Source organism: Channa argus, chromosome 17 (genome assembly GCF_033026475.1).
Source record: "Channa argus isolate prfri chromosome 17, Channa argus male v1.0, whole genome shotgun sequence".
Classification (NCBI taxonomy): Eukaryota; Metazoa; Chordata; class Actinopteri; order Anabantiformes; family Channidae; genus Channa; species Channa argus.
In genome coordinates, this window is record NC_090213.1 from 15,104,160 (window position 1) to 15,119,171 (window position 15,012).

A 15,012-nucleotide genomic window follows, 5' to 3' on the forward strand; every position below is an offset into this window, starting at 1 on the left:
GCAGGTCAAGCCCTGCTAAAATTCAATGAGTCATTCCACAAACCTTGGTGTAAGCTACGCAGTGTATGCTCTTTTGCCTCTGTGTGTGTGGTTGTGTCTGCATGTGTGTGTGTGTGGGTGTGAGGGATTAACAGCATTACCATTTAGCTGTAATTACTTGCGCGTTAGAACAACAGCAAATCCCACCAGACCTTCATACAGCAACACGTTTTTACCTCCTGCTCTCTCTTCTAGTGCTAATTACTGTATGTATAACTTGTTCTGCTGGTGTGTATATTTGTTTTCTTTCATTAATGTGCGTGTGTTCATTCTGTTTGCACCATTCATAACAGCAACAACGTGTCTGCCCAATCATATGTGCGTGTGTTTCAGAATATGTTCGAAGCTGCATTAAACAGTATTTCCCAAACATCTTCCAAACATGCAAATAACTTGCTGCTGCAGGAATACAGAGATTTCTTGTTGTGTTGCATGACTGTTTACACCTCTATGCACAAAGGACAGTTTCTCTCTGGTGACATCTGAGAGAGGTAAAGATAAAACAGCTTTTGCCATCGCTATTGCTCCCACTGGGTCCGTTTGTTTCATTACAACCAAGGCTAAATCAGTTCTGAATGGGAAGTCATGCAGACATCCAGAAAATAAGACTCCAAATAAATGAGCAAAGGAGCAATCAACTGCTGTTTCAGGAGAACAGAGAAGGAGCTCAATGGTGAGAGACAGATTTGGATGGAGAAGTTGAAAGAGTTACGAGTCTAAGATAAGACAGAGGCTGAGACAGAGAAGGACGGAGACAAACAGCAGCAGGTTCATAGACAGAGGAACTAGAGTAACACTGAAAAAAAAAACAGGAAGCTTTAATATTTTGGTGTCTCACTCTGCCAGAATGGAGGTTACAGTTTTCCAGTGCTGTCTCCACTCGCTTCCTGTCTGCTGAGAACATCCTGAAGATACTGTGGGGAAACAAAAACACACCCTACTGAGTAATCATAGAAGATGGCACACAGACAGAGGAGATGTTACTCTAAATTTCAGTTTCAAACTGCTTATACATCACAGCTTTCAACGGATATTTATTAATGCTGTGAACAAATTCTGTGGAAAGACCAAACAGAAACAAGCAAAAAGATAAAATAACTCTAACATGAAAGACTGCAACAACAAGCTCCAGAGAAAAATTAAAGAAATGAGGAACCAATAATTTATACACGAAAAATGTAATATATGCAGAATACAAAAGTGCAGGTAAAGAAAGGCACAGCTAGAGCAACTGTGGGAAAAAAGAGAGGAAAAGATTTGAAAGAAGCTTTTTAATTGTGTTCAAATGGAGAAAATAATCCTATTTTTCTCATCAATGTACTGTATATACAATGTTTGCAAATGTATCCATCCATCCATGCAATATCTTTACTCGCTTATCATTTTCAGTGTCACAGGGTGCTGGAGCCTATCCCTAATATACAGGGGCGACTGTGGTGCAGAAAGGTAAAGCGGTTGTCCACCAATCTCACAGTTGTTGGTTCCATCCCCGGCTCCTCCGGTCACATGTTGAAGTGTCCTTGAGCAAGACACTGAACCCCAACTTAGTTGCTCCTGGTGAGTGTTGGCCAGCTGCATAGCAGCTCCCCCATTGGTGTATGAGTGTGTGTGTGTGAGTGTGAGTGTGAATGGGTGAATAAGAAGCAGTGTAAATCGCATTGAGTGCCAATAGGTAGAAAAGCGCTATATAAGTGCAGACCATTTACCATTTTACTATCATTGGATGAGAGGTAGGCAACACAAAGAGTCATACACAGACAGACAACCATTCACGCTCACATTCACCCCTATAGGCAATTTAAAGTTACCAGTTAATGCATGTTTTGTCTTCGGACTGTGGGTGAGGAAACCCACACAAGCACGGGAAGAACATGCAAACTCCATGTAGAAAGGCCACAGTTGACAGGTGGAGACGAACCGGGGACCTTGTAGCTGTGAGGCGACAGTCCAAAGCACACCACCATCGTGCTGCCTGTTTGCTAATTTATTAAAGATCAAAAACTAAAATATCTAATTTACAGAAGCTTCCTTCCTTTGGGAACTATTTTTAGCTTCGCGTCTTCTTGGGCATGATTTACAAGCCGTGTGCACTCTAGAGCAGGCAGTTTTCAAAGACTTGGCTGCATTCACCCTTCTGCCAACTCCGATCAGTCTACCCGCTGCTGACAAGTCCCCCATATCATGCTGCCGATATAAGCCATGGTAAGAGCAGTGCCATTAAAACCTGATGGATGGAGGTCTGCTAAAATGTTATTCCTCTTGCAAAGATCTCCCATCTCTGCAGAGGACTTGTGAAGCTGCATTACCTGTACTGTATGCTTCTGCTTTGAATCTACTCAGAGCCTACACCTACAATGTTGTGAGCATTTGCACTTTAGTGCTGGTGTGTCTGTGTTGGACTGCAATTACAGAACATTGCCCAAATGCTAGTTTGTGGTGGCATTTCAATGCCACTGTAATGACTTTGAACAGATCGTGTTGGAGCTGAATCTAATAGATTCTGAAAAGCACTTACTTCTGCTGAAATTACTGCAATATCAGAAAAGAGAGAAGACTTTGGCTGTGATTATCAGTAGGACCAGTGAACCGATTGAGGCAGAAGGAGGCTGAATTTTTCGTGCTTGAAATGCATTTCAGATACTTTGTGATTCCGGCAGATAGATTTTGGACAGTTTGGTTCATCATCTGCAACCATTTACTGTATCTCACATTAAAATGGATCAGTGACGGGTGTTGGCCTGCATCACTGCAACGTGTAATTACATTTCTGAAGTACATGTTAGGCTACAAAGTAGAATATATCATATTTTACTCAGGTACCCAATGACACTTCATACTGCAGAAAGTATAAATACTTTTCAAAGTGACTGTGGCTTTCACAGTCCTCCAATACAATTCTATATATGTGAAGATTTAACATTGTTTTGTTGCCAGTGATATGACATTTTATTTAGAAAGATGTTAATTTATTGTCTACTCATTCTTAAGAATGGAATGAATCTTATAAACAACTGTATCTCAAAGCTGATTCATGCGTATTCACTGGAATAACTTTTCATTTTCATATCTGAATGGCATGCCCAACACAGAATGAGCCGACTTCATCCAGATGGCAGCACCATATGTAGTGACAGTCCATCACAAGAGATAATGTTTGCAATTCTTTTTAGAGACAACATAAACCCAAACAAATCAACAACAATGAGCAAATAAAGTTGGAGTCACAATTTTTCTAATCAACATTTCTAATTGTCATTGCCATTATCATTATCGTTATCCTTTCCCTTTCTTAGACAATATCCACAAATCCTGTATGAGCTGTTACAAAACTAGCCTTTTCCTTTGAGGATATAAAACTCATGCAGATGTTTCTAACTTGCCAATATGTGTAAAAAAAAACTAAGAAACTACTGTATGATCAACGTTGCCAAAAGTGACACATTTTCGTGAGGTAAGAAAAACAAGGCTGTTTTCAGGTTTGTGAAGCTGCCTTCCTCAGACATGCCTGTGGGATTTTTAAATAATTTATATTTCTATTGGAGTTACACGGTTTTCACTGGACAGCACATTGTGCTGTCCTGTCTTATCAGTCATTTTGAGTGTAGAGAGCGACAGTGCTTCAGTGTGGTTGAGCTGCAGTTCTCCGTTTTATTCTAGTGACTGTAGACAATAAATGTAATTTACAGCAATTTACTCCAGTCTTGTTACAACTACTGCTGGCTTTTTACTGTAGGTCTGTTTATGCTGCTCATAGCCTGTGTCAATATCATGTAAAGGTATCCATGAACACATACTGTATACTCTGTGGGAGAGAGGAGTCAAGCTGACATTAGTCAACCTGACATGTCCTCCCAGCTAGGAGGTTAATTCCCTAAACGGCAAGGAGCGTCTCTCTCTGTCTCTCTGTGTTGACACACACTGTTTTCCTCTGTGGCTCTAAGGGGGTTATCGCAGAAGTTCACTGTTAGCTGCCTAAAAGCTCAGCTTGACTAATGGGAAGTAAGAGAGAGAGAGAGAGTTGGATTTCAATGAGCTGATGGCAAAACTTCCAGATAAGTGAAACAGAAACTGAAATTCACAAATTCACAACCCAAAAAGGAAACTTGTATACACATCACACACACACAGGCATGTTTCAGCAGAAGTTTGTGACAAGGTTAAGCTCTTTAAAAATAGAGGAAATTACAGTGGTTGAAATTCTGAAGCTAATTTTACCGCAGAGTTGATAAGCAGTGGAGAGAAGGCATATAGTAGAAAGATATAGCATATTCTTATTAATGGATGCATACAGTAAATGCAGAGAATACACACAGTGAGAGTAACGAAAGAAGGCAGAGAAAGAAATGCATTGATCAGAAGAGCAGAGAGGTGGCAAGGGAGTTAAGGATGAGTCACTGAGAGACCTACTTCTTGACGGGGATTCTCCCTTCAGGGTTGAGCTGCAGCTTCAGCCGAGTGTATCTGCATTGGACAGAGCACAAACCTTACACAACATGCAATCAGTAGTTTGGTCTGTGGGAATAATGTACTTGCTCAAATTTAATTTGTGTGTGTGTGTACTTGCTTTCGTGTATTAATTTGACTGATGTACATAATCTTTTGCCATGTCTGCCCACGGACAAGAGTGCTAATTGACCGCAATTTATTAAAAACAGCTAATACAACTGCATATTACCCTGTGTAATCCCTGGAAGAGCTCCATCGGCAGCATTTGCCATGCAGCAGCAACACAGGCGCATAACCTGAGCTATAAATAGCTTAGCTGCACAGGAGCTTTCACTACAGACTGGCCTTTGAGTGGCTGCTGGCTAATAATTAATAACTATTACAGAGTCCAATTCACAGGGCAGGCTGGCTGCCATAGGTAGAGTCATCAATGCTTGTAATGGTTAACAGGGCTACACTAGAATTTGTTGCATTTTCGTCTAGAAGGCGGGACTGAAATGTTGTTAGAGAGCTAGTTGACAACAGCTGACATCACTAAAGCAACATAAGAAGGACTTGAAAAAGGTGCAAGAGACAACGCAAAACTAGGATGAAAGCAAAAGAATAAAGAAGAGTATAAGAGTAAGGAAAGAAGGCAGAACAGTTCTCAGCTGGCCTCATCTGCCTTACAAGTGCTTGTATTATTTATTAAGAAGAGTGGGGGAAAACAGATTAATTGCATCCGTCTCCTTTTCTGTTTGTCTAACTACTTTCTCTGTTGCTTTCTTTCTTCTTTTCGTCTCTGTCTCTTCATTTAGTTAATAAAAAAAGGAGGCCAGTTTCCCATCCAATGATGGCAATACAAATACTTCATTCTGCTACTTCTACTTTCTTGACATGGTTTGAAACACAAAACATACTGCGAGCACCAAAGCAGTAAAGTTTTAAAGTTTCTTAACATAACCCTTCCATTATATCCTCACTCATGCACAAAGGAACATAATCCTTATTCAACATTTTGTTTTAAGGAGCCAACTGAAAACATGCTAGATTCTGTTTTGTTCCCTGTTGCTGGAAACAATGCCCATCCCTCAAAGATTTGACAAAGCCGTAAGAGGTAGTGAGGAGAATTAACCACATGCAGACTAACATCAACATTGCTTCAGGGATGAATCCTGCTCATGCTGCAGCACTGGTAGGATAAAGAATCACCTTATTTGTAACCAAGCAGTGCACTGATACCAACTGCTGCTGTGAGCAACCAGCATGTCTGCTAAGCCTGCTCAATTCAATTCTGTTCTACTCTTTGTGTACTGTGTTGGTCAATGGTCACTTTTATTGTCTCGTAAGTCAATTAGCCTCCTCAGGGGTGCAAGTTAATGGTTTCTGTTCACTGATAGACATCAGACAGCTGGGAGTTGTCACCAAACAGAGCCTAGTAAAATCTCTCAAAAAACACTGTAGATTCAAGTTCACTCTGCATGAGCTTCACTCACTGCACAAATAAGTTTGCTGTGGACTATAAACTATCAGTGTGTGTACTTCAATCAGACAATTCCAAATCGATGTGAATGTAGTGTTGTTATTACATAAGATTAGAAGTTTACACAATAGGGTGGAGCTGATGAATATTGTTGTGCCTCAGTAACTTTTTGAAAACAGCACAAGCTCAGGTTAGCAAGTTGACCGATCCATTGCTTTCCTGTCATTATGTCACTAATAAAAACAACAATATATGAATGTACACACACATACAGTCAGATGTTCACTTGGGAAGAAGATAAATCAACTGAGAGTTAGGTTCATGAACCACTACATATTTCTAGCTGTTTTATTTATCCTCCCTCATCCTTCTTGTCTGTTTTTTCTCTCCTTACACTCTCAATCAATGTGAAGTGAAATGACCTTTACTAAGTCAAACCCCCAGGCTGTGTAAAGGTTTCTGTGTGTAAACTGCAGGGATGGAAATGTTTCGCTGCATACGTTGTGCACTTATGTGGCAAATATGTTTTTGCCAGGGTATGTAAGGAACTGATGTGAGGTGCACTAGTTAGAGCATGAGTTAGAGAGTGTTACATTACAGTTAGTCATACTGTGTGTCTCTTTTAAACAAGATGCCTCATTTGCTTCTGCTGTTTATGTAAAATACAGTACATACCTGATGTGATGGTGGTGGTGACTGGCATTTTTTGTTTCAAGCAAACCTGATTTTCATATTTATCTTTACAGATTTACATTTTTGTATAACTGCTTGATTCTCTGTGTGTACAGAATTTATACATGTAGAGATAACATACGCTTTCTCAAGGCAGGCCTCTCTGGACATGTTCTGTACCATGAGGTTAGATGCCAAGCTGAACAGCTCCTCCGCCCATTCCTGCAGTAAATAACAGACACACACACACACACACACACACACACACACACACTTTAACATCTCTATTAATCTAAACTACTATATTACTTCTATGCTGTTTTCAGAATTTTAATTAACCTTTGTGCCATTGGAGCAACCAGGTGTTTTATTATTGTCATTTTTTTTGTTTGTCTTTCCTCGAGGAAAATGTTACAAAATGTGAAATAAAAACACTTATACTACCAACTATCAACAACTCTCTTATACAAGTTATTTCAACTGTTTTGTGGTTATAATTGCTCAGCTTTACCTTGGCCGTCTCCTCCTGGAAAGCCATGAAGTTCAGGTAGGTGATGTTGACCATGTCAGGGCCACTCACTACTGTCAGCATCCTGTTCTCCAGCTTTCCCACCAGAGTATTGACATCCAGTAGCTCACGCAACTTGGCGTCCTTAACAATAACATAAAAAAAGAGATAAAAATGTTATAACAAAGCAAACCAATTGAGTTAATCAAGTTTAGGCTTTTTATGTAAAAATCAGTCCTGTCCCATAATCACAATTATGTGAGTTCACAATTTCAGGTGCATAGACACCGTGAACATTTACAACCATGGACTGCAGTTTATGCAAAGAACGTATCCAAAGAGCCTATATAAAGCCTCATTAGTGGAAAGGCAAATGACAAAAAAAGGCCAAGAAGAAAAAGAGAAGATATGCCTTTTATAAGAGGAAGTGAGCGACAGTACTGCTCTATGTCATGGTATATGGGTTTGATCTTTTTTCACAACAAAAATCTCTTTCTGAATGCACTGGACTGAAACAAGACCTGTCAGTATTTTATAATTTGCACTACGTCTGTCAGCTGATTTGTGTAATGAATGAGAGGTCAGCAGTGTGAGGAGTGAGGCAGAAGGGTACAGTCCCGGTAGATCTTAATGTGACTTGCAGGTTTAATGTGAGAGGCAATAAAAATGCTTGAAAATGTCCCGAGAACTGTCTGTGTTCCTGCCACATTTGCCCAGGTTCCTGCAGAAACATGCACCTGTTGGTGTTTGAGGGCTCATGGGGGAATTTTGAAAGTGAAACAGCAAAAGAGTGATCATACAAAATAAACATAAGGAGCAGAAATCATACAGAGGTCAGAGGGGGCCTAGACACAGGTGTGAGAACTGCACCTGGAAAAACAAGTACCTGCAATGTAGAAAATTTAAAAAAGAAGTATTAATTAATTCGATCAAGAGAGATAAATAAGAGACGTTGTGGGGTCATAAGCTCATGTACCTGAGCTGCCATTTCATTGACTGAGGTTATTGCAAATAGACATACTGTGCAAGAGGTATTTCATTTGATATTCCAAGATAAGAAAGCAGATAGCGATTTGGAGCAGGATATGATGAGACAACTTGGAAGAAAGCTATTTTTACACCCCCTCTGATGAGGACTCATTATGGCTGTTATGTTTTCATGTCTCAGGTGAGACAGGACATCACATTGTGTGAACCTAAAAAATATACACTCCCCGCTCTCTGAAAGATTGATTAAGGATTTATCATTCATTTATTATTGTCAGATATGCTAATTATACATTTTCCAAAGATCTGTAGTTCATAATTTCGTATAGACACTTATTATGAGGGTATTCTTGGTCCGGGTCAAAGTTTATACTGTGAAGGCATGGAATTTGAACGGAATACAAGGGGTAAAGAAGTGTTGGAAGTATTATTAAAAGGATTAAACCAGTGGCACAATATGGAATCCCAATCCTGGAGTCTTACTCTGTTTCAAATTTTGCTTTACATCTTTTTTGGTAGTACAATTGGAAAACTGTTTTTAAATTTTATATAACTTTAGTTCCCTGAAATATTTATAATTCAAGTCAGGAGGTTAAATGACTTTGTGAAGTCAGTTGTCTGGTTGTAATAAAACTTTGAACACTGCTAACTTTCTAGTTCACACTAGGAGAAACACTAAGGAATTTGTATTCAGAGGAGGCAATTGTCTAGGAAAAACTACGCCAAACTAATTTTAGTAAACACATTTAAGCAGCTCATCTTTGGTGTAAATCATATAAAAAACAAACCACAATACCTACAATGTGCAAGAGAAGAATAACAATGATTTTTTCTGTCTCCTTTGTGAAACAAAATGCAGGCAGAATACAAAATGAATGCTCCGGCTTAATTAACACAACAAAAAAAGCCCTGTAAAGGATTTTGCAGTGAAAGCAAATGAGCTCCCAGTAATTTAACCAATCAAACAAAAAGCATTGTGTCTTGTGTCATGCTGATAAATGTCCTCTACACGTCCCTCACGCCCCCCAATCAAACTATGCAGCTCAGAGGCACCCATTATTATCATGCTGAACTTTTCTGAGGCAATACATTCTCCCTATTAAAGAATCTCTCCTCTCTGACAGTCTCTCTGTCCGTCTGTCTGTCTGTCTGTCTGTCTACTTGGCACTACTTTCTTAAAAAAGTAAAAGAAAGAAATCTTGACATTTGCTACAATGTAAACCAGATTTCCAGTTTTGCGAGAATTGCAGACAACTGAAATCTAAGACTTACATAATCCTGGGTTTGACTACAAACCAGTTACATACAAAGTACTGATTTGGAAGAGAATCCATCACTGTCCACTGTTTTATTGTGGATGCCACTAGCCTCATCAGTCATAGCATAAAAAGCCACTTTCAATTTGTTAAAGCACACAATGACAGAGTTGCCTTTGAGGGACGCTTTGGAAGCCCGCCGAAGATGAAAGACTTCTGAGAACAGATGAAATGACAGTGAGATGCATACTTCGCTTATAACAGAGCTTTAGCGTCAATATAATTTAATACAGCTTGGAAGCCATTAGCTGAACATACAGCTCATCTACTTGTAAGCAGTCAGCACAGAGCTGATCTGGAAGGGTGCTGCAGGCACTGACAGTACATCAACTGGACAAACATTAGCCGTTGGGAAAGGACAGAGAGAAATGAGCTGTTGGAGGAGCAGATGGCAGCAGAAGAGAAGAGGAGAACAACTGAAGGGACAGAGAAGGAAAGTCATTAAAGGGAAGAAAAATATAAAAGGAAGGAAGAAAAGAAGAGGGGGCTCAACCATGTGAGTGAAATGTAATTTGTGATGGTGCATTGTGGTAGCTGTTGGAGCCATGGCTGAGGTCCCAGTTACCACAAACAAGGGCGATTCAGAGCCAAACAACCAGGGGGTGGGGGGTTTGGAATGAAGCTGTGGTTGAAGCAGGGGCACGGTTTGGTGTTTTCACATTATACTACAGTTTGCTGTGACAGCTCAGCTTTGATGAGAACAGGGACCAAGGCTGTGCGTGTGGGAATCTGAAGGTCTTGCGTATCTGCATTATCATGTGCTTGTGAGTGTGTGTTCATTCAGGCACACAGTGCATGTTAGCAGCTACAGTGTGTCAGTAAAGGAGCTCTTTTCAGTCACTTAGCATTCAGGCGAAGCTGCAGCCTAAGGAGGTACACAGACTTCTTCTTTCTGTCTTGTAGTTTGTCACAAGGCCCTACCTGTCACCAGCCACACACTCAAACTTTGGCTCACTCTGTTGGGCACAAGGGACGGAGCTCAAACTGGTAAAGGGAGGTGAGCCGCACCTCAGGCCATTAAACATACAGCAAGGCACCCATCTAAATTCACACACACAGAAACGGCCGCTTGGGCACTGGCAAAGATGAACGAAAACACATCCACTGAGAAGTAGACCTCAAAAACCCAAGCAGTTGCAAATCAAGACACACACACGAATGCATATAGCCAAGTGTGTGCACAAATACACACACAAGGACATCAAATGAAATGTCAATATGAATGATTGATGATGACCCAACTACCTACACACATCCCTTTCAACACTTATCTTCAATGTACTGCATCACAGATGACTTTATGTAAATTTAAAATCAATACACACACTAAATAATACGGCACGTTCCAGTAGTCTATCAATCATATCATCACCCATCAAAGCCTATTTTTTTTGTGTGTATTGAATTATTGCACTTGTTGCAGCCTATAATAGTCCCAACCAACTATACAGTACCTTTAGGAGGTGGAGGATATTTTATCTGTGACCTCTTACAGAGCTTCCTACTCTATGAACTAAAAACTTTTTGGAGTAATTGCAACAGGAAGTGACATCAATAAACAGATATTTAAAGCAAATTCAATTTTATAGTTCCAGTTTGGTTTGTGATGTCTAGTAATGATCCCTTGTCCAAATCTGCCTTGTCTTTAATTTATTTTTTAATTATATAAAGAGAGAATTTGATAGAGTCTGTACCATATAAATTCAAATCTAATCTGCAAGGCAGAACATGCAATTAAGTTATAACAGAGTGCGTGGGTCTTATTTATAACATATATATATATATATAGATAGATAGATATAGATATAATATATATATATATATTACTTATAATAATTATAATTTAGAAGGACATTGGTTTGATTATATGGGCTTATTCCTAACCTATCCCTATTCCTCCTGGATTTCTCAAGACAAGCAAAACTTAACTGAGCAAAAAAATACCATCTCTTATCATATCTTCTGTTCAACATCACCAATTATAAAGCTATAAATGTCTGGATCCTGGCTTTACTGACTGCCTATTGGAGCCACCTGCAGCAGCTTTCATACTTGGTAGACAGACTGTGTCCTTCTTTATCATGTAGGTGTACTATTTACTTCACACAACACAACCCTGTGTCTATCTGCAGAAAACATGAAAACAAAATCTAACATTTTCAGCTTTTTTGAGTTTATCCCTATTTAAAGTTTTACCCTTAGTTAGACTTTTGTTTTTTGTTTTTTGTAAAATGTTCCATAGTTCAGATACTACTTTTGTTTAAAAGGGATGGCTTCTGAATTGCACAACTCTGCTTTATAAAAACACGAAACTAAAATGATGATTACATAATTTTTGTGGGGAACATAATCAGTGGATGGGTTATGTTCTGTGGTAACATATTTTTTTAATAAATGAATGATACATTTACAGTGTGTTCACACTTGTGGATATAGGGTAGGTTGCACTAGGTGGGCTGTTATGAATCTGTAGTTCTGGGTATGTGTTGTGCTGACTGTGTAGTTTACAGTCTGCTCTGAATGGATAGCTATTATCTGACCTATTGTCTGACAATGCTGAAGTACAAACTGATGCATATCAGTCATATTGCAGTCACATTTCTCCTTAATGTGATGGGTTTGTGTGTTCTCCCTGTGCTTGCATGGGTTTACTCCAGGTACTCTAGTTACCTCCCACAGTCTAAAGACATCGATGTTAGGTTAATTGGGAATTTCAAATTGCCTGTGAGTGTCCTGAGATGGACTTGCGACATGTCCACGTATACCATGTGTACCACGTCTCTTGCCCAATGACAGCGGGGACAGGCTCCAGCCCTAACCAACCCTCAGCAGGTAAAGAGGTTAAAGATAATAGATGGATGGATGGACATATCAACTCTCAACTTAAGACATACATTTCATAACACAATGTATAACACATTGGCAGGTTTCAGGATGGCAAAAGTTTAGTTAAGCCTACAGGGTTGTGTAGTTGGTCACCATTCAAACTACAGCAACTAAACTAGGTAAAAATAAAGATGTTTTAGAAGCACAGTATAAATACTGGTGGAAACAGATATTAAATGTTGTATGATTCCAATACAGTAAGTAACATTTGGCATTTGGAAACTGGTGTAAATGGTCAGATTTTGCTGTTTCTACTGTGTAGAATTAAGGCCTTACATTTTTATACAGGAGTAATACATTCATAGTCTTTCCATCTATCAAAAAAAACCTTATCACATTTCTATACACTCATTATAAATTCATAATCTGTCTATCTCCCAATTATGGATCTCGTAGCCCCAGAAAACCAAAAGTGGAGCTAAACATGAGCAGGAGGACCTGAGAGTTAAAATGCAACTTTGACATCAGAATTCAAAGCTGTGCATCTTAACATATGGAGCCATAACACGGGAAAGAGGCACTGTAGGTTATGAGCAGGGCACCAATTCTCCTGCTACTGGGTAGTCGTGCTAAGTAACAGAGCAGCAAGATGCTGCTGGTGGTGCAGAAAGAAACCTAGGGCTTTTGGAAGGAAATTCTGGGATATCATGCTGGGGGTATGTGATGCACTCATCCGGCCACACAAATACTGTGAAGACACGGGTTTAGTGTTTATCTGCACCGATGAGGGGGTGAAGATGTGGCTGAATAATGATCTGCCTTAGCCAATTACCTTAATGCCAATCTATAGTTTTATAAAAATCGTGTGTGTGTGTGTGTGTGTGTGTGTGTTCCTTTTCCTGTTACATACATATATCTTGTTTTTCCATCAGTATGAGTCAAAAAGTGAACAGAACATTTTACCCACAGCGAAGCTAATTTTAAGATGACTCCCTCTCCTGGCAATACTGTCATTTATTTAAGAGGGTCATGCTGCATCTGCAGAGCATGTTTTAAACATTAGCCACATTATAACTTATACAGAGAGAAAGCAAAGAAACATTGATCCCATTAGAAGAAAGATCCCAGTCTTCCTCGTCAGGCTAAAGCGGTTTCCCGGAAATTACCTTTCTAATAGTTCACACACATGCATGCACACACACACACATGCACATACACACACAGTACAGTAATAGAAATGTATCATATTATATCATATTCTTAAAGCATTTAATTACTGTGTGCTATATTCTGCATAAACAACACAAATAAATAAACGCTATAGAAAGAAGGGTTGTTCCATCTCTTCTCACATATAACCACTGTATTGGTTATGTCTGTCTATATTTGCCCTAAATATTATATGCTGTATGCTATGTGGTCATCCATATTTCATCAAATTGATTTTTTTTAACGTCTTTATTCTGAAAGATCAATAAGCAGGTTAAAAAGTAAGAAACAATTTTAGGCTAAACTATGGTTAAACTCAAACTCAAATAGCTGTATATGAAAAGACACCCACACACAAACAACAGATACTTTCACTTCTTTGAAAACATCATACACTTTACGCGCTCACAGCGGGTAGTTACAGCATGGGCATTATAGCTACAGGGGGACACTATGTTGTTGAGCTTTAAAGCTTTTTTTGCTGATTAAACGACTCGTTTGATTCAGCCTCAATAGCAGCAGCCTTTCATGTAAGGATGAGAGAGCTTTCTGCTCCCATTACAACTCTTCAGGTCCACATTTTAAACCTCCACAGCCTGGAAACTGCCTCACTGATTTTTCTTGCTTGGGGTGAAACTAAGGCACTATGCAGTACACTGTGTGCAGATCAAGGATAAGCCACTGCTAAACCCCTCAAAAACAGCCACATTGTAAACATGATCAAAGAATGTGAATGAAAGCAGAAGAGGATGAGGTGCGAGAGGGATCAGGATTGAGTCTTTGATTCTGGGGTATCCCATCCCCCGCTCTGCCTCTATATGCATCCTGCTCTCATCCCCTCGCTGATAAGGCTCACTGTCACTGCTTCTTTTATTACTGTTTCACATGGTCACAATTGATTTTAGCACTCGAGTGTCAGTGGGTGGAGACCCCCACAGCTTCGTGAGGCGGAGAATAACCCACAAGGCCAGGAGTAAAAGGTCAGCTCTTCATCAGTCAGCTGTCAGGTGATGCATCACTGACCACAGCTTTAAACTCAATGTGCGCACATTGGGCTGTGTGTGTGTGTGTGTGTGTGTGTGTGTGTGTGTGTGTGTGTGTGTGTGTGTGTGTGTGTGTGTGTGTGTGTGTGTGTGTGTGTGTATACCTTGCAATTGTAACCCATAAATGACTGTCATGATGGTCAACAAATCATGAAATAGGGTCTGCTACTGGTTAAGTGTACCAAAATGATGTTGACTTCTTAAAATGAGCCTTATTTTCCCTCAAGCCATCTGGCTCTCTTGTCTGTAATGCAGCTGCACTGGCTACTGTCCATCAATGAGGCATTAAAAAACCTTGTTTGGAAATTCAAGGATGCTGAATAAAGTGAATGCAAAAGCTGAAAAATAAAATCATTTATACTGTATTATTTAAGGAAAAAGCCATTAACCCTCTTAAGCTAAATGCATTACCTTTATATTGCATGGTTAAACTACAAAAATAAGTGATTAGAGAAAGGATTGCAAAGCTCTAGCTCATCATTACCTCTCGACTGGAATATATTT

General features: G+C 39.5%; 1 protein-coding gene across 9 annotated transcripts in view; it reads right to left on the bottom strand.

Moving 5' to 3' along the window:
• plcb1l (phospholipase C beta 1-like) overlaps nucleotides 1-15,012 on the bottom strand; it is a 147,272-nt gene that overhangs the window by 34,766 nt on the left and 97,494 nt on the right. For all 9 annotated transcript variants that reach the window (XM_067482582.1, XM_067482581.1, XM_067482577.1 and 6 more), the window contains 4 exons: nucleotides 7,131-7,271; nucleotides 6,762-6,841; nucleotides 4,447-4,500; nucleotides 878-953 (listed from right to left, as the gene is read on the bottom strand). In XM_067482582.1, coding sequence (XP_067338683.1) covers nucleotides 878-953; nucleotides 4,447-4,500; nucleotides 6,762-6,841; nucleotides 7,131-7,211 — 291 coding nt within the window. In that variant the 5' untranslated portion in view covers nucleotides 7,212-7,271. The remainder of the gene's footprint in view (nucleotides 1-877; nucleotides 954-4,446; nucleotides 4,501-6,761; nucleotides 6,842-7,130; nucleotides 7,272-15,012) is intronic.